The sequence below is a fragment of the Lutjanus erythropterus genome, chromosome 19 (genome assembly GCF_056507025.1).
Source record: "Lutjanus erythropterus isolate fLutEry1 chromosome 19, fLutEry1.hap2, whole genome shotgun sequence".
In the NCBI taxonomy this organism is placed as follows: domain Eukaryota; kingdom Metazoa; phylum Chordata; class Actinopteri; order Lutjaniformes; family Lutjanidae; genus Lutjanus; species Lutjanus erythropterus.
In genome coordinates, this window is record NC_139335.1 from 33,222,327 (window position 1) to 33,245,790 (window position 23,464).

Genomic DNA, 23,464 nt, shown 5'->3' on the forward strand with positions numbered 1-23,464 from the left:
AGTGAGTTTAGCTTTTGAAGAATGCATGAGAAATGGAAACCTTTCAGTAGGCCACATCTGGTCCACATCTGGTCTAATATTAGTATGTAAGGTTGTCAGAAATATTGTTACATTGTTTTATGCTCCCATTCAGCAAGTTCCTATTGCATTTATGGCTGCTGTTACAAGTGACAACTCAGTGACTTAACTTTGACACAGCGACACAGTCTTGGAGTACTTTAACAAAGACAAAAGAGTGTTACATTGTGCCACTTCTCCCCCAGTAATATTGGTCAAATTAACTTGATCAAATGGGTGCAACAACAGTAGCCTGCTAAATAGCCTCCAAGCCTGCTGTAAGTATTCAGTCAGTTCCTCTGGTGAAGAGGAAAGCTGATGTTGAAACAGTGGACGGAAGTAACTCATAACTGGTTGATGTTCACTGAATCAGTTCCCCATTCTATACGTTTCGACGGGAAAACAGACTGATTGTCTAATGATGTGACAGCGGATCATCAGGTCAGTGACAATTTGTTTCTGTTAAACATTTTAGACTCTCTTATGTTGAGCCTTTAAAAAAATCTGTCTTAACCGTTTTGATTTCAGTACATTGTAGTATGATTTCTACCCTTGTCCGTTTTGGTTAAATGATGAAAGAGAGGATCTGGATGAATGTGACTGATTTAACTACCCTGTGTTGTGCTGAAAGGAGTTTTTTTTCCTTTTTTTTTTTTTTTTTTACAGTGCAGCTCCTTTTGTTTGAAAGTTCTATTTATTGAAAAAGTTACAGTCAAACATTCTCACAGGAACTTTCATTTGGGTTGACAAATAAATAAAAGATCTGCAGTTCACCTTTAATAAAATGTTTAAAATGTGTATATTATATATGTGTATGTATTTACTGTCTCATTTATGAACTAGGCTAAAAATGTTGTGGGTTTCCTGATGAGAGGAAATAAAAACAGTGAGTTGTATAAGAAAGTATAAAGTACTAAATTACTTGTCAACTAATCTGGTAATTGATTAATCAGTTTGGGTCAACTTTTTTAGAAGAAAAGTCTAAATTCTTTTATTTCAGCTTCTTAAATGTGAAATATTTTCTGGTTTCTTTGCTCCTCTCTGATGGTAAACTCAATATCTGAGTTGTGGACAAAATAAGACATTTGAGGACGTCACCTTGAGCTTTGATCAACATTTTCAGACATTTTTTTTGACCAAACAAACTAATCGATTAGTGGAAGAAATATTGCCAGATTGATCACTAGTTGAAAAATAGGTCCAAACGTGAAAACAGGTGGAGTGCATGGACATGCGTATTTTGATCTGGGTCATGATGGTTGTTTTGGTGTTTTCTTTCTGTTATTTGGTAACAGCTCCATGTCATATATATGTGCAACCAATATGAGACTTTCGAATGGGTTTGGGGGCTTAAAAAGACAAGAGCTAAAATGGCATGTGTCAAACGGAGGGGGAAATGAGGTCCTACAGCTATGAAAATAATGTAAAGTAGAAATCCAAAATAAAATATGAGTTTGTACATGAGCATAACATGGCCACTTTAAGCAGATCTTATTGTTACTGGCTTGAATCTGAAGCATCTGTGGTGAGGGAACTTGTGACACAGTATGTGCGTTGCACCTTGGTTTCTTTATTTGAACTGACGCTGCACTTGTGCTTATGTGTAGAAAGGAAGAGAGCAGAGGAAGCTGAGCAATAGGACCCTGGCTAAAAGGCCTCCAGGTGCTTTAAATTCACCTCAGCCTTCTTCCTGCATTGCAACACACCTGAGACACTTTAACTGAGGCCAGCTTCTGTTGCCTTCCGTGTGACTTAGTGGTTGACTTAGGGTCCTTTAAATATGAGAGTATGATTTTATAGATTTAATGTGCCTGTAAAATACAATGCTGCATTTTTAGACTGTGCGAGATGAGGAACTATGAGATGAGGAACTGCGTGATCGCTGACGCATACAAACAATAACTTTTGTGTATGGCGTATGCTTAAGGACCTTTCATATTTGCAGTGATTCACAATTTATGAAAAGTCATAAATAATGACTGTTCTGTTTTATAATAATAATAACTTTATTTGTATAGCACTTTTCATACAAAAGGAATTGTAGCACAAAGTGCTTTACAATCATAGCTAAGAGAATACCCCCCCACCCCGCCCACACACCCATACACAGGATCACACAAACCCATACAATCAGCACTCATGTTACATCATGATAATGAGGAAATTAGATAGAAATTAGATGACGAAACACAGGAGATAAATTTGAAATATTAAAACAATAAAAGTATAAATAATAAAAACAGAAATAAATAAATAAATACATAAGATAAAAGAATATAAAATATTTGACAATTATTAAATGGAATAGAATGAATAAAATAACTAAAAATTGATAAAATTAGAAATTTAGTTAAAAGCCAGACTAAAAAGGTGGGTCTTAAGTTTGCCTTTAAAAATATCAATATTGCATGTTGCCCTCAGATCTTCAGGCAGGCTATTCCATAAACGGGGGGGCATAGTAATAAAAAGATGCCTCACCGTATGTTTTAGTTTTAACTTTGGTTACTGTTAAAAGGCCACTTCCAGAAGACCTGAGGGCTCTGCTGGGTTCATAGGGTAAAAGCAAGTTAGATAAATAAGAAGAAATAAGAAGGGGCAAGACCATTAAGAGCTTTATAAACCAATAAAATAATTTTAAAATCAATTCTAAAACATACAGGAAGCCAATGCAGAGAGTTTAAAATCGGTGTAATGTGAGCTCTCTTTCTGGTCTTTGTCAGCATCCGAGCGGCTGAGTTTTGGAGTAATTGTAGTTGTAAAATATTATTTTTAGGGAGACCAGAAAGAAGAGCATTGCAGTAATCAATCCTGCAAGTAATAAAAGCATGAATAAGTGTCTCTGCATTGGCTTGAGAGAGAAACTGTCTTATTTTGGCGACGTTCTTTAAATGATAAAATGCCTTTCTTGTGACATCCTTTATATGAGCCTCAAAATTCAGTTCTGCATCAAATATTACACCAAGATTTTTGACTTGCTGACACGGGCTAAAAGAGGGGGCCTGTAGCTTGCTAGCATGCTTCTCTCTCTGGTCCCCTGTACCAATAACTAAAACCTGAGTTTTGTCCTGGTTGAGCTGAAGAAAGTTCTCTGCCATCCAGGACTTAATGTCTGAAATACATTTAAAAAGGACATCAAGTGGTCCTGTGTCACCAGGAGACACGGCGATGTAAAGTTGTGTGTCATCTGCATAGCTGTGAAAGTTATATTGACTTCTGACTCTGAACTTCTCTCAACTGGCCAGCAGTGGTGGAAAGAGTATTGAAAATCTGTACTCAAGTACAAGTACTGTTACATTGCTAAAACATAACTCAGTTGCAAGTAAAAATACTGGTGACAGAAATATACTTGATTAAAAGTACAAAGTATTTGTTGCAAAAACTGCTCTGAGTATTAGTTACTTTAACCATGTCAACTGAGCTGCAATTACTGCCATGACTACTGATTAAATACCCATGAATACATTTTTAATTGATTCAATTCTTAATTGCATTTAAAATATTACTGATTAATCATTAACACCTTTACTCCTTTACTACTTACTTTAAATGTGTGCTGCCACACTGTTTTGTTTTCTTAATCGTTTGTATGTCATGGTTTTCATTGGCCTGTTTGCTTATTGGTTGCTAAAATGCAGATGAATGGTTTGGACATTAATTCAAATTTTACACAGTATTCATCTATGATTTTAACAGTAACTAAGTAGATTACATTTTGTAATGGATGCTTAAAGGGGAACTATTATGCTTTTCCTCTTTTCTGACCTATAAATGTTGTCACAATGTCGGATACTTGTGTTAAACGATTCCAAAGCATCAAATAATGAGGTTCATGCATTTGAAAGTGAGCCCTGCAAGCTGTTTTGGAGGCTCTGCACGCTGTTTTACTGTCTTTTTTTAACGATGTAGTCCCATTGACGTTAATGCGTGCCAGACTTACTTATATGGTCATACCCAGGCATATGCTCTAGGCCTGCCCGCTCCCCCGCTCTGCTTCGGAAGTTATATCGCTGTGCACTGCTCTGCTGTCTACAACGATTTCAGTGTTAGTATGTTGAGCAATGGCTCCCAGAAAATGTTTGTTCGGGTGTGAGGGAAAGTTAACTTTGTTTAGCTTTCCTAAAGAGGCGAGCACCAGGCAGAAGTGGACAGAGTTGCTTTTTCCTGGCCAGTAAAAGAAAAATACCTCTGTGTTTGACTGTCTACGGTACGTCACATGGGACTGTTTTGTCAACACGGGCCAGTAGGAAGCTGGATTAGCCGGTAAACTGCTGCTGTAACTGGATTAATAACTGTACAGATACTTTAGTTGTAGTAGTACCTGACATTTTCCACACAAGACACAACAATCCAAATTTGCTACGTTTCTTGTGGTACTTCTCTACACAGACATTTTCAACTTCTGTCTGCATTTTAGCACATTTCCCACATGGGCACCTAGTAAAATGGAAATATGTAAGTGACAGGAAAGTATGTCGGTAATTTGTAGAAATGGCTTTCTATTAGAAAAATAAAATCCATCCTTACGCCACACAGGTGAGCAGGTAATGACAATAACAAGCTACAACTAACGTTACTTACCATTCAGAGACGTCTTGAAGTAACCTCTGTTCTTGAGGAACTTCAGGCTGTCCGGTCTCTACCTCCAGATCGGATTCAGGATCCAACACATACGGCTGTATTTCAAAATCTGACATTTTCAAAAGAGAAATTCAGTTTCATAAAGTTTGCTGTTTACTTTCACACCGGCAAAATGAGGAGATGGGGCTCGGCAGCGCTCGGCAGCCCTTCGGAAGTCCTCGGGAGTGTGACCAATCACAGCGGAATGGGTTCGGCGGGAGGCATACATGGAGCAGGGCCGGGGGGTGGAGTAAATTACACAGACCGTTTTTGCGGGATGCAGAAAATACAAGGAAGTGATGCAGCCAGAGGCACAGCGTCCCAAAGATCTACAAAGCTTTCTGTGTGGGCGATCGTGTGTAGCAGCTCTATAGGAGTCCAAAAATCAAATACAAAGGCCCAAAAATGAGTATAATAGGTCCTCTTTAAGTATGAGTAAAAATACAAGTGACCCCCAAAAAACTACTTAATTACAGTAATTTGAGTATTTGTAATTAGTTATTTCCACCTCTGCTGGTCAGTCGGGGCCGCAAGTCATCAGCAAATCCCTGTACTGTTGGCTTTGTCTGAGCAGTTGCCACAGTTGACACAATCTAGGGCTTTTATTTTGACGGGTAAGAACAGAAGGAATGATTGTGTGATAAGCTGTGATCAGTTTTCCGTAAGAATGATTTCTGTCCTGATGGAAGATGATGGAGCCTCCCTGTAATCTATGGTGCAAATTCTATACTTTTGCCCTTCAGGGGTCTTTGATTTCCTATCAAATAGGTGGCACTTGTAGTTTTTTAGGCCAAATTTGATTCGATATATTTCTAAAACACCAGACAAAACAAGTAGCACTAAAACTGCTGTAAACAGTTGTGATGAAATGAATCTCAGTTGCCTAAAAGAAGAGAAAGTAACTTTGGGTCAGTTTTATAACCAATATGATCCACAACTTTTTTCTCTTTGTGCTGTCATCAACAGAAACTTCAATGGATAATGCTGGACTTTCACAATAAAAAAAGAAATTTACTGCACTTTACCCCAGACAACTATGTTATAAGAACAGACAAGAGTAATGTGGCAGCAGGTTGTGTTTTTTAGCAAATTATATGAGACAAATTGCTGAATTTTTATGTGGAAAAGTTGTGACCTGTTCAGTTGTCCTCAGAGTTGTTGTCACACTTCTCCACGGAAAACAGCCCGCACCTTAGTCAGTGAGAGCCAGGGAGGTCCTGCTGGTTTAACAGTGGAAAAAAATAAAAATCTTAACGTTATGATGAATATACCCAGTTCTGTTTATTGATGACAACTGACACTTTTTTCTCATTGTAAATGATTGCAATCTTTAGCTCTAATTTATCCAGGATCTTTTTGTATCTGGGTATCTGGTCACATATGCAAGAACTAGGTGATTATTTAATCGCATAATCATACAATAATAATTAAGATTGTCTGTATGGCACTGCTCTTAACAAAGTTACAGAGTGTTTCACAGGGAACAGAATCAAGTAAACAACTAAATCATATGCAAATACAAGCAGTAACTTTTCAGCAGAGTTATCTAATTAGCTCAATAAATCTAATGCATGAATATCTGGATAATCAAATAATTTAAGTTAGGTGACTGATTATCAAACTGTCCTCTCATGATCAGTGATGACTTCACATGTGGAACTCCTGTTTGGAGTTCTGCAAGAATTGGGGAATGAGGAGTTCAAGCATTTCCAGTGGTTCCTGAAGCAGGCTGGTGTTGTAGAGGGCTTCCCAGCTATTCCAAAGAGCCAGCTGGAGGAGGCCGACAGGCAGGACACAGTGGATCAGATGGTGCAGACATACAGCCTTCCTGGAGCTCTGCAGATCACAGTGGAAATTCTGAAGAAGATCAGCAGGAATGATTTACTGGATCATTTTTCCAACATTGGTTCTGACCCCAGCGGTAAGTCTGAGAAAGATTTTGACAATTCAATGTCACATTAGCCTACTGCAAATGTGAAATTAACTCTGCTGTATATACTGTATATCTGTATGTCTCTATTAGAGAATGCCACTGATGTTGGAAAGACTTCTGTTCCTCGCTGTCCCATGGCTGGTGCTCAAGATGAAGGTGAAGCCATTTCAGTTTACAGTTTGGACATTTGAAAGCTGTTATAGTTATTTCATCTCCTGTTACCCAACTGTTTATTTCCAATTGCAGTTTTTTTTAAAGTCCCTATAGTGAAAAAACAAATCACTTGCACTGTTTGTAATGCTTTGCTTAGATCAGGATTCTTGGTAGAATGGTAAGGTCTATTTGCGCAGCCTGGTCTCACTCCCAACTCGACAGATACTGATGAAATGTCACCTCCCTTTGGTGACTCATATAGACACCAATGAAACCTGTTCACAGCTACATAAGATGCCTCAAGCTGTTGACATAGTAAAAAGGGGCTGGAATCCACCCATGGAGGAGGTGGTGTGCAGGAGATTCGGGTTTGTGTCCTGTGTTAAACCAAAACAGTATTAAAAGTTGTAAGGCACATAATGTTATGACTCTCGTGTCACGAGCATGGAGTGACACATGACTTATGTGCATTATGACTTTCTTGTTGTGACTTTTGTAGTCATGGTAACCCCAAGCATGTTCTTATCCTAAACCTAACCAAGTAGTTTTTGTGGCTCAGCCTAACCAAGTAGTTTTATTGCCTAAACTAAACTGTGACCCTTTCACAGCGTTAATCACATGTTAAAAAAGGCTTTCTGACCACATCAAATGCTGCAGTCAAAGGATAATTCTGCCTGAGTATCAGAAGCTGAGGGGCGGTGATTTCATCAGTATATGATGAGTTGAAATGAGATCACATTGGTTTGCAATAAGGTTTCGGTGAATAGCAGTTTGCAAATATTTAGTGTCAGCATTTTGCAAGTTATATAATTTATCAAGATCTCTTCTTATTCCCAAGAAAAATGACTTTGTAAAGCACTACAGCGTGAGCTTCTTAAACTGTCATTCTGTCCCACACTATGGGTAATATGTCTCTCCAATCACATGCACGCATTTGTCCACTTGAAACTGCACGTAGCCAGCCAATCAGGATGTGCCTAATGAACATTTGTGTCCCACACAGCATATAAGAGAGTGTCCTTGATGCTTTTGCATCCTCTTTTCTTTAGCAACAGCAGAGTTTGCCCACAGATCATTCTTCTCCACAGATGGAACTGCTGCTTCTAGAAGCTTTGCTAACCAGAGTGCTTACTGCTTTGAGTGTTTCGTTGGAGACCACGCTGCTGTGTGGACTGCCGGGCATTCCCCATGATGTCAACACTGGGTGGACTGCTACCGGCACTTTGATGTGATGCTTTGCTGTGAGGAGGGTGATCAGGAGTTCGATACCAACATCACCCTGGAAGATGAAACGCCCACATTGGCCAACTTTGCTGATATCATGCCAGTGACACCATTGAGGGATGATGATGACAGCCAACTTTTGTTTGACAGGATTTCCCAAAAGCTATGACCATGACGGTGGAGGAGTCAGGATATAATGAATTTGCTCAGCCTGTTTCATTAGTACAGTGGTTCACAAACTGGTTTTGGTAGGGGTGCAACGGATCAAAAAACTCACGGTTCAGATCATATCACAGTTTTGAGTCAAGGTTTCGGATGGTTTTTCAGATCAGCAAAAAAAAAAAAGACAAGACAAATATAACTTTGCTCTCCATTTATTTCTTGACATCTATTGTGATGGTGCCATCTTCCTCACTTGGGGCCATGGATTGTAGAGTCCTTGTTTTCAGAGGCAGGATCATGGTGGTGACAGATGGTGCAGTTTCAGTGCTCAACAGAGTTGTAACTGTGGTGAGGAGGAGGTGAAAGAATTTAGAGCTAATATTGTTACCAAAAAAAGGGCTTGACAATGCCACCCTGGGAATTTCACTCAAGGAGCATGAGATGTGGTTCCAAGTTTTAAAATACAGTTTTTATTAAATAATCATTCTTTTAAAACAACTAATCAAACATTCACACTAGAAGGGGGAATGAGGAGAAAACCTAGTCAGGGCTGAGGCCTAGTGGATGGGTGAGAGCTAGTGCAGGGGAGGGATCCACCAAAAGAAAGAGGGACACACAGGGACACAGCAGAGAGGACAGGGGGATACCACCACCAAAACACCAGCACCACTGCCACTGGCCTCCAGCAACTGAAAAGGGGGGAAATAAAACAAATTAGTGGGGGCTGCAACAAACAAAACAGGAAATCAATGAGTCACAAATTATAATTAATGGGCAGGTCACAAGATTAAACTTAATAAAATACTTCAAACAATAACTGCCCAGTTAGAATAATTTAAACAAATGTAAACAAAAAAAAACTAGGCTAAAGAAAACAGAACCCAAACAGTTCCCAAATTACCTGCAGAAAAACTCTCAAATTAACCTAATTAACAAAGAAATTATACAAGCAGACAAAATCAAAATATACAAATAAACTCATACAAATAATCCAAAAATAACAGAATATAACCCACATTTTCACACACTCATTCAGTCTATGTAAAAGGTGACCAAACCCTGGTAAAAAGTATTGTGCCCCGGCCCATAGTGTGCGGCCAAGCAACCATCACAGATGGGACATGGAGACGAAACAGCAAAAACGTCAATTTAGTGGTAGCACAACTGTGAAAGTCCTGAAGAGCGCAGTGTGACAGCATGCCGTAAGCGGTGAGACAAACAGCAGATGCCGTGGAGACGAAACAGCAGTAGAGACAAGCAGCAGCGGAGACAAAACAGCAGTGGCCCCCGTGAGCTGGTTATCATAGCACCTAATCAAGAAAAGTACTATCAGTAATGCTACATACACTAAAAAAATGATGCAGTGTACGCTACGATATGCATACATACCTTGTTAGCAGCACGGACACACTCGCACGAGAGGGCGGAGGGAGAGAGGGCTCCAGGCAGCCACCAGAGAGGAGGACGCTTACCACAGCCAAACAAATGTAGTAGCACATACAGGAGGCACATAAGCAGTTGCCCTACAACACAACAATGCTGTAAGCACATTGACAAAACACAAGCAGTGAGGTGAAGCAGCGTGCAGCCATATCTGTTGGGCCAAACAACCTCTAACCTGGAAGTGACGTGCTGGTGATGATGGGGGCGCAAAAAAAAAAGACCTGGTGGAAAGACTGCCACTTTTGTACCAGCTCACCTCATTGACGGCCACCAGTGGCGCTCATTACAAGTGGTGGCAAATCACATAGAGGATAAATACCTCTATGCTGATACATAACTGTTTTGAGGGGTTTGAGCACTTGGAGAACCTCCTCTGTCACTTTCACATCATCATCAGACAAGGTGACGATGTCTCTGACATTTTTCTTCAGGGTCTTGTCTGTCAGTGCCGAGTATAGCTACCTGCTGCTCAAGATAACGTTCCAACATATCACAAGTGGAGTTCCACCTTGTTGTAACATCATGTATGAGCTTATGCATAGGCAGCTGTAGCATTTCTTGCTTTGTCTTAAGCAGATGAACAGCTGTTGTGCTTCGGTGGAAGTAGGAAACAACCTTCCTGATCCTCCCAAGGAGGCGGTCCATCTTATCCACCGTGATTCCCTTTTGGGATGCTAAATTTACTGCATATGTGAAGCGCCCTATCTGTGGGCCCAGTCCTACCTCATTCACTGCATTTATTTGGTTTTTAGCATTATCTGTTGTGACTGAGATATTAGTATTGGGCCTTTCTATCTTCCACTCTGCCACTGCAGTACTTGCACCAGGTTTGTGCCTGTGTGACTCTCATAGAGGGGGCGTGTCTGCAGCACAGGGTTTCTCATCTCCCACTCCGCTGTGATGTAGTGAGCAGTCACAGTTGCATAGCTTTCTGTTGCCCTGGAGGTCCACCCGTCTGTGGTGAGTGCAACAGAAGATGCCTGGGATAATTCATTCACGAATTTTGTCTTTTCCTGCTCATACAGACTTGGCACAATCTTCTCACTGAAGTGGGTGCGCGACGGGATCTCGTAACACGGCTCAAGCACATTCAGCATATGTTTAAACCCTGTGTTTTGCACCACGGAATATGGCCTAATGTTTGCAGCTATAAACACCCCAATAGCTTTTGTAATAGCTTTAGCCCGGTCAGGGCTGCTTAAATGCCGTGATGATATAAGCGGTTGTTGAACAGCCTTCATCTTGGCTCCTGTCACTGACACACCAGGGTGATGTAGCTTCAAATGGGTGGCCATGCTCAATGTATTTCCACTGTCATACTGCTTTCTCGTGCCACAATGCCTACACACCATAATGGTTTTGTCCACCACCCTTCTTCCAACATCATTGTATTTTACAGGGAAGCCAAAATGCTCCCATACATGTGACTACTTGTGTGGAACTGTGGAGAGTGATCTGTATGGATCATGGATCAACAATGATCCATTACAGCACTAGTTTTTGGCGTGTCCCCTTTTCAGAAGCCAAAAAATGTTGGCATTCATTAACAATAATAAGGGAAGCAACTGATAAAGAAGTAGTCTAGATGAACTACTGTTGTTTGTTCATATCTGCTCTATAAGCATAGAGGCACTGCATGTCTCAGCCCTCTTCACTCAACGGATCATGGAGACCAGATGTAGCAGACATTGCTGGGGTGGTGGGATACCTGCCCTGGGAGGGCAATAGGTTGTTTGTGGCTTCCAGAAGAAAATCTGACATACTGACCTACTTGAGCTTTAGTCTGTCTTTCTGGTCAGCGAACATTTAAAGCCTCTGGTACAGGGGAACCGTCTTGGTGAGTACAGACAGTTGTATGCCACCCAACATGCCTTCATGTACAGGCAGGAGAAGAAGTCTGGTTTGTATCCCTGTGGAAGATGGCAGAGAACCAGTGGCTGTGGGACTCATCCTGTTTTTTCTGTCACTTTCCAGATCAGGAGCTAACACTTCATGATGACGGGTTGGCTTCTGATGGATGAGTGGAGGCTTCACCCCAAGGTGGTATTCCAGATGTAGACTCGGTTTGGGAAACCATAAGTGGTCCTTTTTGCTAATGGACACAACACCCACTCCTTGCTGTAATTAGGGCAGTGAGACACTCCCTCATACACCGTGTGGGACACGCCTATTTGGTAGACACGTCCTGACTCTTGTGGGAGGCATCATTGGTCTCAGCAGAGAGTATTTCAATGATACAAGTTAGCCCTGCCCAACTACTTAAGACACACTCCCTCCATAGCTTATTGCCTGTTTGATTCAGGTACTTGTGGGAGTCATCATTGGACTAAACAGAATTCATTTTTTCATTGGTAATGGTTCTCCTGGCCCCTGATTCTTTAGCAACGCTCCCTTGATTAATTCAATTAACCGTTAGCCATGGAAATCAAGTGGTTGTGTGTGTGTGTGTGTGTGTGTGTGTGTGTGTGTGTGTGTGTGTGTGTGTGAGTGAGTGTGAATGCATGCACATGTGGATGCATGTGTGCACTTAGTAACAGCTGTTGCAAATTCACCCTTGTGTGTACTTGCTGCACTGGACTTGACTGTCCACTACAACCACAGAACAGAAGTTGCAAGTAATTGTGTCATGTTACTAACCATTTCCTGTATTTTCTGCTATAATCAGTTCTATTTAGCTGTATGATGACATTAGTAGGTGAATAGTAGTGGCCTGTGGTGTAGGCCTACAGGCTGGTAGGATTGACAGTAACCGCAGTGGTGGTATTGTGCCCTGCTACTGCTGATCGAAAGTAAAAAACATGATGTCACCAGATGGCAGCCACTTGCTGTCAGAAAGCACCTTTAACATATTTTATTCTACCCATTGCACTAAAGAATTTGACTTTATGACTTTGTTTCATACAGACTTGTGGGTGCAAAGACCAAAGCCTCCAAGACACATCAGATCATACCAATGCATGCTCCAGTCAAACCTCCAGAACAAGTTTATGTGTATACCAGAGGGGTCGTCAAAACTGAAGGATAAGAAACATCTGGATGATATCTACACAGAGGTCTACATCATAGATGGGAATGATGTAGATGACAAAGAGCATGAGGTCAGGCACATTGAGATGACATCAAGAAAACCAAAAGGAACTGAGAGATCAATTCCGCTCAATGACATTTTCAAGCACCCCTCTGGAGAAAACACACCTGTAAGAACAGTTCTGACCAGTGGGATCGCAGGAATCGGCAAAACATTCCTTGTTTACAAGTTCATCCTGGACTGGGCTGAAGAACGAGCTAATCAAGATGTGCATCTCATATTCCCCTTCACCTTCCGCCAGCTGAATTTACTGAAAGGGAAAAGGTTTTGTTTTGCAGAGCTCATTCACAAATGTATCAGGGAAAGTCGGGATATCGAAGAGGAGGCTCTTGATGACATCTTCCACAAAATACAGGCTTCAGGAAATACCAACTATGACAAGAGTAAATTTAAACTTCTGTTTGTGCTTGATGGGCTGGACGAGAGCCGCTTTCAGCTCAACTTCAATGAGGAAGAAGAATGTTCTGTTGATAAGCCACTGTTGGTGAATGAACTGCTGGCGTACCTCATCAAGGGGAAACTGCTCCCCTCTGCTCGCCTCTGGATAACCACACGACCAGCAGCGGCCAGTCAGATCCCTCTTGACATTGTGGACATCATGACAGAGGTGAGAGGGTTCACTGATCCACAGAAGGAGGAGTACTTCAGGAAGAGGTTCAGAGATGGACAGATGGCTGACAAAATCATCTCCCACATAAAGACAACACAAAGCCTCCACATCATGTGCCATATTCCAGTTTTCTGCTGGATCACTGCTACAGTTCTCAAGCAAATGCTGAGAGAAGACGAGACAAAAGAAATTCCCCAAACTCTGACTGAGATGTATGCAAAATTCCTTGTGTTTCAGATCAAGCAGACGGCAATAAAGTATGACACAAATAAGAACATCAAGATCATCAAGTCACTTGCAAAGCTTGCTTTTCACCAGTTGCAGACGGGTAATGTGATCTTCTATGAGACAGACTTGAAGAACAGTGGCATTCATTTCGGTGAAGCGTCAGTGTACTCAGGGGTGTTCACACAGATCTTTAAAGAAGAAGATGGGCTGAACGAAGACAAGATGTTTTGCTTTGTGCATCTGAGCATTCATGAGTTTTTGGCAGCTGTTTTTGTGGCCCTGTCACTCATAAATAACAGAAAGGATGTGATGGCTGAGCTGCAACCACCTCTCCAGCGCGTACAGATGCTTTTCAGGAAAGCATCCCAAACTGAGGTTTGTATGAAGGCTGTTGACATGGCTTTACAGAGCCCAAATGGACACCTAGACTTGTTCCTCCGCTTCCTCCTGGGCTTATCGTTGAAGTCAAATCAGCATCTCTTACATGGCCTGCTGAAAGTAACAAAAAGCAGCACAGAGACCAACCGGGAAATAGTCAAGTACATCCACAAGAAGATCAGGGAGAATCCCTCTCCAGAGAGAAGCATCAACCTCTTCCACTGTCTGAGTGAAATGAAGGACTGTTCCCTCGTGGAGGAGATCCAACATTACCTGAGAAATGGAAACCTCTCCACAGCCAGATTTCTCCCTGCTCAGTGGTCAGCTCTGGTCTATGTGTTACTGTTATCTGAAAAAGAGCTGGATGTGTTTGACTTAAAAAAATACTCAAAGTCAGAGGAGGTTCTTCTGAGAATGCTGCCATTGGTCAAAGCATCAACATCTGCACTGTAAGTACTTCTTCGAAGTTATTTAAACACTTGCATATAAAATATTTATGTCACTTCATGCATAAACCATTAAATTTTAATGAAAAAGAATACATTTGACAAACAACTACTAGCATAGTACCTGACACATAGCACTGGGATCTTGCAACGTAAGGTACCCTACAACCAAACTAAATAACTATCATATCATGAGACTTTTTTATTTAAATATATTATATTTGTTAAAAAACATGAATAATCTTGTTGAATGTGATGACTGGGTCTTGGGATTTTGTATAGATTGGATATTTTTGATTCAACACAGTTTACACTGTAAATTGAGTTTTCACTTGCCCACGTATAATAGCTGGGGCTAAACTGATGTTTTTCCTATGAAGCTGAGATGTCTGACTGAATTTTATTTTTTATGCATGTGTTAATTTAACAGCATCTTCTATGATATATGATCTTAACTTTATTATCCTACTCTGTCTAATTCTAAAACAGACTGGACCAGTGTGAGCTTTCATATATGTCTTGTGAGGCTCTAGCTTCAGTGCTCAGCTCTCAGTGCTCCAGTCTGAGAAAACTGGACCTGAGCAACAACAACCTTCAGAATGCAGGAGTGAAGATGCTCTGTGTTGGACTGAAGAGTCCACACTGTAGACTGGAAAACCTAAGGTCAATATTTTTAAACCTATTCCTAAAAGATCTTTTATACCTAAAAGATGTGCAGAATTTCACCTGCTTATAGGATAATCACTACAGTTATCCTCTCCACTTAACCAGAAGTGTGGACTCAAGTCTCAAATTTAAAAACTTGCAACTCAATTAGGACTTTAACACCAGTGACTCATGACTCCACTTGGACTTTAGGGTTTTGACTTGATAAATACTTGACACACTCTGTCCCCAAACCCAAAAATTAAAAACATCTGTTCATTGAAAAGTGTGAATTCACAAATCAATTCACTTCCTTGAATTTCCTAAATGAACTAACAATGTCACTTTTAATTCCCAGCAAATCAACACTTAATTGCACAGATTGACTTCGAAACAATCTGACTGCATCCAATCAAGGTGTAGGAGACACAACAACTTCTATTTGATATTTCTTGTTGCATGGACCCAAAATTCAAAGTTTAGGACTTGGGACTTGTAAGTCGTGACCTGGGACTTCACGCAGGACTTGCCTGTCTTGACTTAGGACTTGACTCTGGACTTCAATGCAAAGACTTGAGACATGCAAAACAATGACTTGGTCCCACCTCTGCCCTGAATTGCTTTACATAAAACAGTTGAGGGCAGACTCTTGTTAATGCCACTATCACTGAGTTTTGTATTTTATCTTCGATACAACTACTGAGAGGCACCAACATCAGAAATGTTCACATCCTTTACACTGTGACTTTTAATTAAAGAAATTACATTAATTCCAATTACATTATCAGCATCATTTAAATGTGGACAATAAAGTCACTACTGCAAATACAATGCCTAAAGCAATAGTCTGATTTCCTAAATTAACTGCTCCCCATAATTATCCACTTGAAGAACAAAATATATGTTACTTTTGCATTTGCAGGTTGGTCTCTGGAAAAAAAAATAATGAGATAAGTTCAGAGTTAAGAAAAAATAGACAAGTACATTATAAATTAATGACACTGTGCCACATGCAGGTTGTCAAGCTGTGAGGTCACACAGGAAGGCTGCGCTTCTTTGGCCTCAGCCCTGAGCTCCAACCCCTCTCATCTGAAAGAGCTGGACCTGAACTACAGTCATCCAGGAAAAACAAAAGTGAAGCGGCTCACTGTGAAAAAGAAAGCAGAGGAACACAGTCAACAGTCATACACATCGTACAGTATATTATTGATAATAATAATAAATCATTGACTTACTTTATATTTTATTACTTTACTTTGTATTTCAGCTGAAGTGTTTTTTTTTTTTAATTCATTGTTATTTAAGAAAAATATTAAACTGTAGAGTTGTTATAGGCCTAATTTGATTGGCAGTTTACATTTACCAGGGATAATTTGTTAATACAGCAGTGTGAGTTTAATTGTGCTTCTATTGTGCTGTTGTTTTTAACCAGTTTTATTCTACGGGATACACTTACTCTTGTAGAAAGAGTATATGTACTCATCAACCCACATTCCATAATCTTCCCATTTTCAGTTTTGTAATAATATACATCTGTTGTACAACAATTATTGGCAACAGTTGACGGAACAGTTATACATTTATTGCTGTACAGAATATTAGCTATCCTTTAGCATATAGCATGCCTATGGACTTCATTTTTTTAATTGCCATTTTTTCTTAGATCAAGGTTCTCTGAGCTAACAGAGGCACGCTGTCACAATGTGGGACAACACTGCAGTCTGAGAGAGCTGGACCTGAGTAACAACAACCTGCAGGATTTAGGAGTCAACCTGCTGTCTGCTGGACTTGAGAGTCCACACTGTAGACTGGAAACTCTCAGGTCTGTTGACTTCATTTAATGAGACAGTTTTCTGTTTCTATGTTCTGTTTCTATTATATCTGTCATGGTGTTTAAGAACATTGTTGAAATGTCACAGCCTAATCTGTTATCAGGTTTAACAAACTAATCTAAAAGAACTGTCATCATTAAATCTCCTTCAGGCTCAGTTTCTGTCACCTGTCGGGTAGAAGTTGTGCAGTTCTGGCTGCACTGCTCAACACCAGGTTCTCCAGTCTGAGAAAACTGGACCTGAGTAACAATGACCTGCAGGATTTAGGAGTGCAGCTTCTGTCTGCTGAATTGCAAAGTCCACACTGTAGACTGGAAACACTCGGGTCAGTGCTGAACCTTCGATTTTAAATAGAGACAACCAAATTGTAGTTCCAGCATGCCAGCATGAAAGTCCATGGGAGATTTAGCATGTACTCTCCACAGGCTGTCAGGCTGCCTGGTCACAGAGGAAGGCTGTGCCTCCTTGGCCTCAGCTCTGATTGTCAACACCTGCCATCTGAGAGAGCTGGACCTGAGCTACAATCATCCAGGAGACTCAGGGCTGAAGCTGCTCTCCGCTAGACTTGAGGATCCACAGTGTAGACTGGAGACTCTAAGGTATAAACAGTTTATTAGCCACCTGCCTCTTGTGCAGGGCTTTCTGATAATGTAACCAGCTGCTCAGGACCTGCTGTCATAGAAAGAGGCAAGATGTGACAAATCCTACAAAATGGGATAACCGTACACTCGTTTGGACAGTCGCTCCCCCAAGACATTCATGCTGTCAGATGCAGTTGTTCATACAAGAAGTGACAAGAAAGGTTGTGTACCTGTACTGTACTAATCATTGGAAGCAGCTCCCCAGTTCCAATTTCAAAATAATGTGGAGAGAGGGGCTTCACATGCCATTTGACAATCTGACAAGCTTGAAGTTTGAATCAAACAATAACATTTACTTTTTCCCCCATAACTCTTGAACCATCAGTCTCAGAAACATGACCAATCCCATTTTCACCTGGATAGATCTTGAATTTTGTCCAGATGTGAGAAATCTGCATCACATAGCATATGTTGACTAAGCTGAAAAAGGTTGACCTTTTGGATTTTTCATGTTCTATACAAGTTTGAAATTCTGCATCTTTAAACCTGTGTCTGTATGTTTAATTTTTACATAATTCAAAATTGGCATAAGCTTTTCTAACCAACCTCAGTACACAATGTTCAGCTGCTGGGTCCAAACATACAACAGATCGAGCTAACCCCGAGGTTTCTTGCATGCCACCATGGACAACCAACAAAATACCATTTGGAAGAAGTGTTATTTCAGATTTGACATGGGTCAGATTGGTAGCCATCACACTCATCCACTCATCCACAAGTAGAGGCTGAACAGTTTGGAACTTTTCACAATCTTGTATATCTGTATAGTTAGTAGAATGACAGTTTTTACTTTAGTTTTAACTTCTGTGTTGTTAAAAGAATTAAACAAAAATGAAAATGCCAGCAGCACATTCCATTGCTGAATCATTGAACATGCACCAATAAAACCCGTTATACTTTTTGAATAATTTGGGGTCTGCAGGGGTCAGTATAGTATTAACAGTCTAAAGGCCTGACTTACTAAAGGTTTGCATGTTTAAAAACATGTATAAACTTGATATCATCTGCAAACAAATGTGCAAGCTAATCTGTTAACAGTGCACACCAAGGATTGCAACTTATAAATGTGCATGACAACACACTTCTTCCATTTATTATTTTTGACTTAATGAATATGCAATATGGGGTGTTTCTACCCTAAAGTGTAAAATACTGAGTGGAGAAAATGCAAATAGGTGAATATGTATGCCAAGCCTGAAAATAATTTCAGTGACTGTGACTGTGTCTGTATACGTATGGGGGATGCATTTATTTTTATTTTTGTTCAATAAACCTTAACACAGAAAAAGACTATGAGTAAATACAAATTTATTGCAGCCTATTTGCAGCCAAACAAAACTGAACATTCACAGCCATTGTAGCCTAAAGAAAATTAACACTGACCTTTATGTCTTCATCTTTTTTTTTTTGCTCCACTGTGGGACTGTTTGGACTGAGAGACCTCACCATTGCCTATACCCCATCTTCAGTACCTCCTGTCAGGCCATTTATGGCCACGGTCCGAAGGTCATTCTTCTTTCAGCCCAAACTCCACATGGCAGCCACCTGCAAAACATGCAAAACCCTCATTTAAATACCTGTCATTTCCACAATTATTCTTATTTGATCACTTGCAAAACACCCATGAACCAAATGCGCAATATGTTAGAATGAACACACAATTTAGTATTCAGGCAGAAGTGATCGTGATGTTACCTATTTTCCTGTTTCAGTGTTGATCACTGTGGAGAGTCCAGGATCTTGTTTGGGCCAAGGAAATGTGAGTACTACTACTCCCTCTTAACCTTCCCACGTAAAGGTAGGCAAATATCAATGTCTGTAAAGAGGCAGTCATAAATATGAACAAAATTAAGAGTCTATAGCCAGTGGCTTTAACAATGCTAGCATACTGATGTTCAGCAGGTATAGTTAACATGTCTGCTTTGTGTTAGTGCAAGGGATTCAAAGATACTGGGTATTGGTGTGATACTGGGCTCATGTACTAGTACTCATCGTAAAACTACTCAGATACCAACCACACCTGATACCACTTTACAAAAAGTAGCTCCTTCAACACAAACAATTGGATAAAACATCTGAAGAACCAACATGATGATGAGTTCAAGGAGTTTGCTAATGCTAGCAATGGGAAAACAGCAACCACAATTTGTTACATTTTGAAAGAGAAAATGTTGGTTTTTTACAGTCATAAGAACTGAAATGGCATTACAAAGTACTGATATTGGTACCTGGTAATGGCAAGTACCCAAATGTAAGTACTGGTAATTGTACTATGTCTGAAAAAAGTGGTATCAGTGCATCCCTTGTTAGTGTTAATTAGTTTATCTTAGATAGGCATTAGCACATTAACAACACAATTGAGAGCATTTACTGTGTAGCATGCATGCAAGCATAGCAAACTGATATTAGCATTTAGCTGAAAGAATCACTGTACCTAAATACAGGTTTACAACTCAGCTAACATGACTGCAGATTCATATTTTTGTTAAAAAATTGTAACCATCAACACTACCTGCGCTGTCCCTGATTTCTATGCAACTCTCAAAAGGCATGATGGTTTTGACAGCCTGAAAAAGAGAGTTCAGAATCTTTAGGGGATAGTTCAGATTATTTGAAGTGCGGTTGTATGGGGTACTTACCCATAGTACACCCCAAGTCCAGATACAAGGATATAATGTTATTTATATATCACTGACAATGAGACTTGAGACTTTAGAGCTGACTCTTTGTTGAGGAGATCATAGTGAGCATGAGAAGTCTTAAGCTTATCTGGTAATGTGGCCTCACACATTATGGACACACTCGTTTTTGTGGCCTGTAGAGGCAGACAAGAGCACTGGTGTAAGAAGCTGAGCAACGTACTGCTGTTGATAGTGTCAGCAATAAAACATATTTTATTTACTTTACTTTTATTTTATTTTACTGATATTTTTCATATCAGTTTAAGTATACATTACATTTAGAAAATTTTCACGACTTTACCTCGCCATCAGGGAAATAACTCTCGCTCAACCAGATTCAAAGCAGTAATTTTACCTTGCTGAATATGGGAGTTGCTGGTCTATCGCTAACTTGACACAACAGATGGTTTGTTACACAGAACCCTCTGGGAATTCTGTTTGGAAAAGGGCCGGCACTTCAAAAAAAAAAAAAAAAACATGATGAAAAGATCTTTTCCATGGAGAAAATCCTTCAGTGTCGTTCTTTGCTCTTCTTTCAATGAAGACATACTCTCCAGTTCTGATATAACTGATGTTATCACAGTATCCGCACTAACCTCCGTTGTTTGTTTGAGAGAAGTTGCTTCCACGGATGCGTCTCGCTGTTGTCACACCTAAAACCACGCCCACAGATACCAGCAGTTCATCTTAGGATGCTGATGGCTGCACCACTTTTGGTGTGGACACAAATGGATAACTTGAAGCCCAGCAAAACAGATTATCACGTGATCTTGCGAATCCAGCTACCTTGCAAGGTAAGCTTTGATCTGTTAATCTATTGTGTGATTTCTGTTTTAAAAGTTTGGATCAGATTCACCAAAGTTACTACTACTGCTACTATGGAAAATGCTGTCTAAAATACATTTTGTTGCTTCATACACCAGTACTCCTGTTGCTTCTGCAAACTGGGGGTGTGCCGACTGCCTTCTACTGTAGGTAACACACTGACTATGGAGAAGTACTTCATACAACCAAACTATCTCTTTAAGGTGAATGTCATCTGCTCCACACCTCTGGTCAGTTGAGTCTGAACTACATGTTCATGAACTCCAGCAGGGAGAAAGAGAGGGAATCCCATCAGTTGTCCAGCTCTGCCTCATCAGATATTCAAGATTAGAAGGAAAATGTGATTCTAAAACTCCTCTGCAACTGAAATAATGGGTCCCTGTGAATAAAGTTGTACTTCAAACGGTCTCTCTTTCCCTACTTGCAGATGCCTGTGAACTCACGCTAGACCCAAACACAGCGTATAAGAAAATCATCCTGTCTCAAAGTGGCAAAGAGGCGACAGTGGGCAGAGTGGAGCAGCCATATCCTTATCACCAAGAGAGGTTTGACTACAGGTACCACGTTCTGTGTAAAAATGGTCTGACTGAATGCTGTTACTGGGAGGTGGAATGGAGAGGAGTGGTTGACGTAGGAGTGGCATACAGAGGAATCAGCAGGAAAGGGCGGCAGGATGACTCTCTGCTTGGGTGGAATGAAAAGTCCTGGTGCTTTGACTGCAACAAGAACACTGCTTGGCACAACGGAAAGGCCACAGTTGCATCTATTGCTCCCAGGTCCAACAGAGTAGCAGTGTATCTGGACTGGCCTGCTGGCTCTCTGTCCTTCTACAGAGTCTCCATGGACAAACTGATTCACCTCCACACCTTCCACTGCACATTCACTGAACCCCTCTATCCTGCATTTAGACTTACTGGCACTTTCTCATCTGCATCACTGTGCTGAATGACGTTAGTCTCCAGAGGCCAGAAAACTTTTAATCAAGATCAGAATTATCCAGATTTTGCTATCCCAGATAAAGACCTTGAAGGTTTTGTCCTGTTTTTTTAAAGAATTTTCAGATGGGATCATGCTGATCCAGATTTCACAAGATCAGGATTACAGATCTAGATTTGCAGTCTTTGGATCAGCCTCCATCTGTTGATCAAAGTGACAGTTCATTTCAGTTGCAGTGCTGCCAGTGGTAGGTCATCTACTTTGGACATGCAGCGCAGTGATTTTATGAAGCATGATGCAGGTGAGAATTACAATGCACATTGCACTTTCAGAGAAAGAAATTTTCCCTGTAATTATAAAACCAAGTAGAATAACAATGGACACAGCTACACTGATAGATAATATATTCACAAATAAAATTGACTATGAAATAGTAGGTGGACTTCTCATAAATGATATAAGTGATCATCTCCCTGTTTTTGCAATTTTTCAAAATTACTTTGGGACAAAAACTAAACAAAAGACTTATACAGTTGAAATGATAAGACATAGGACACCAAGAACCATCGCTGCCCTTAAGGTGGATCTAGGGGAACAAAACTGGAGTGAGGTTTATGTTAATGAAGACCCTAATAATGCATATGATGCATTTCTGTCAACTTTACTGCTGTTATATGAGAAGCACTGTCCTTTAATAAAAGCTACCAGGAAGCACCAGTTCTTAAATAAGCCGTGGATCACAAAGGGAATAGGAGATGCATGTAAAACGAAAAATATTTTATATAAGAGATTTATAAAACAGAGGACAAAAGATGCTGAAATAAAGTATAAGACATATAAAAATAAAATATTATAAATATTATAAGAACAAGTAAGAAAGAATATTATCATACATTATTGGAATAGAACAGGAGCAATACACAAGAAATGTGGAGAGTATTAAATAGCATAATCAAAAAGGGTTCTAAAAAAATGAGTATCCAGAATACTTGATATTGTGAAAACACTTAAGAATAAAAAGTCCTCTGATTGTTTTGACATGTTATTAGTAAAAAGTAGTATAGAATATATAGAGCAACCATTTACATACACCTGTAACCTGTCTTTTCAAACTGGTATTTTTCCTTCGAAAATGAAAACAGCAAAAGTTATTCCTATCTATAAAAGTGGAGAAAGACATCAATTTACCAATTACAGACCAATATCACTACTTCCGCAGTTCTCAAAAATTTTAGAAAAATTATTTGCCCGTAGACTTGACAAATTTGTTGAAAAATACAATCTTTTAAGTGACAGCCAATATGGCTTTAGAGCAAAAAGGTCCACTTCAATGGCAGTGATGGAACTTGTGGAAGAGATATCTACTGTGATAGATAACAAGGAATACACTGTTGGTGTTTTTATACACTTAAAAAAGGCATTTGACACTATTGATCATAGTATATTAATGAATAAACTAGAGAAATATGGTATAAGAGGGTTAGCATACAGGTGGATGAAAAGTTACCTGGATGACAGATATCAGTATGTGCAACTAAACAATGTAAAATCAAATCAATTGAAGG

The 23,464-nt window shown here is 40.0% G+C and overlaps 1 protein-coding gene across 1 annotated transcript; it reads left to right on the forward strand.

Moving 5' to 3' along the window:
• The first annotated feature begins 321 nt into the window (after positions 1–321).
• On the forward strand, positions 322–23,131 carry LOC146310308 (NACHT, LRR and PYD domains-containing protein 3-like). The gene is made up of 11 exons (XM_084744369.1): positions 322–498; positions 6,314–6,595; positions 6,698–6,763; positions 12,494–14,342; positions 14,829–15,002; positions 16,001–16,177; positions 16,648–16,806; positions 16,968–17,141; positions 17,242–17,415; positions 19,170–19,216; positions 21,391–23,131. The coding sequence occupies exons 2-11, from the start codon at positions 6,316–6,318 to the stop codon at positions 21,906–21,908; spliced, it is 3,618 nt and encodes a 1,205-aa protein (XP_084600495.1). The 5' UTR covers positions 322–498; positions 6,314–6,315; the 3' UTR covers positions 21,909–23,131.
• Positions 23,132–23,464: the final 333 nt, after the last annotated feature.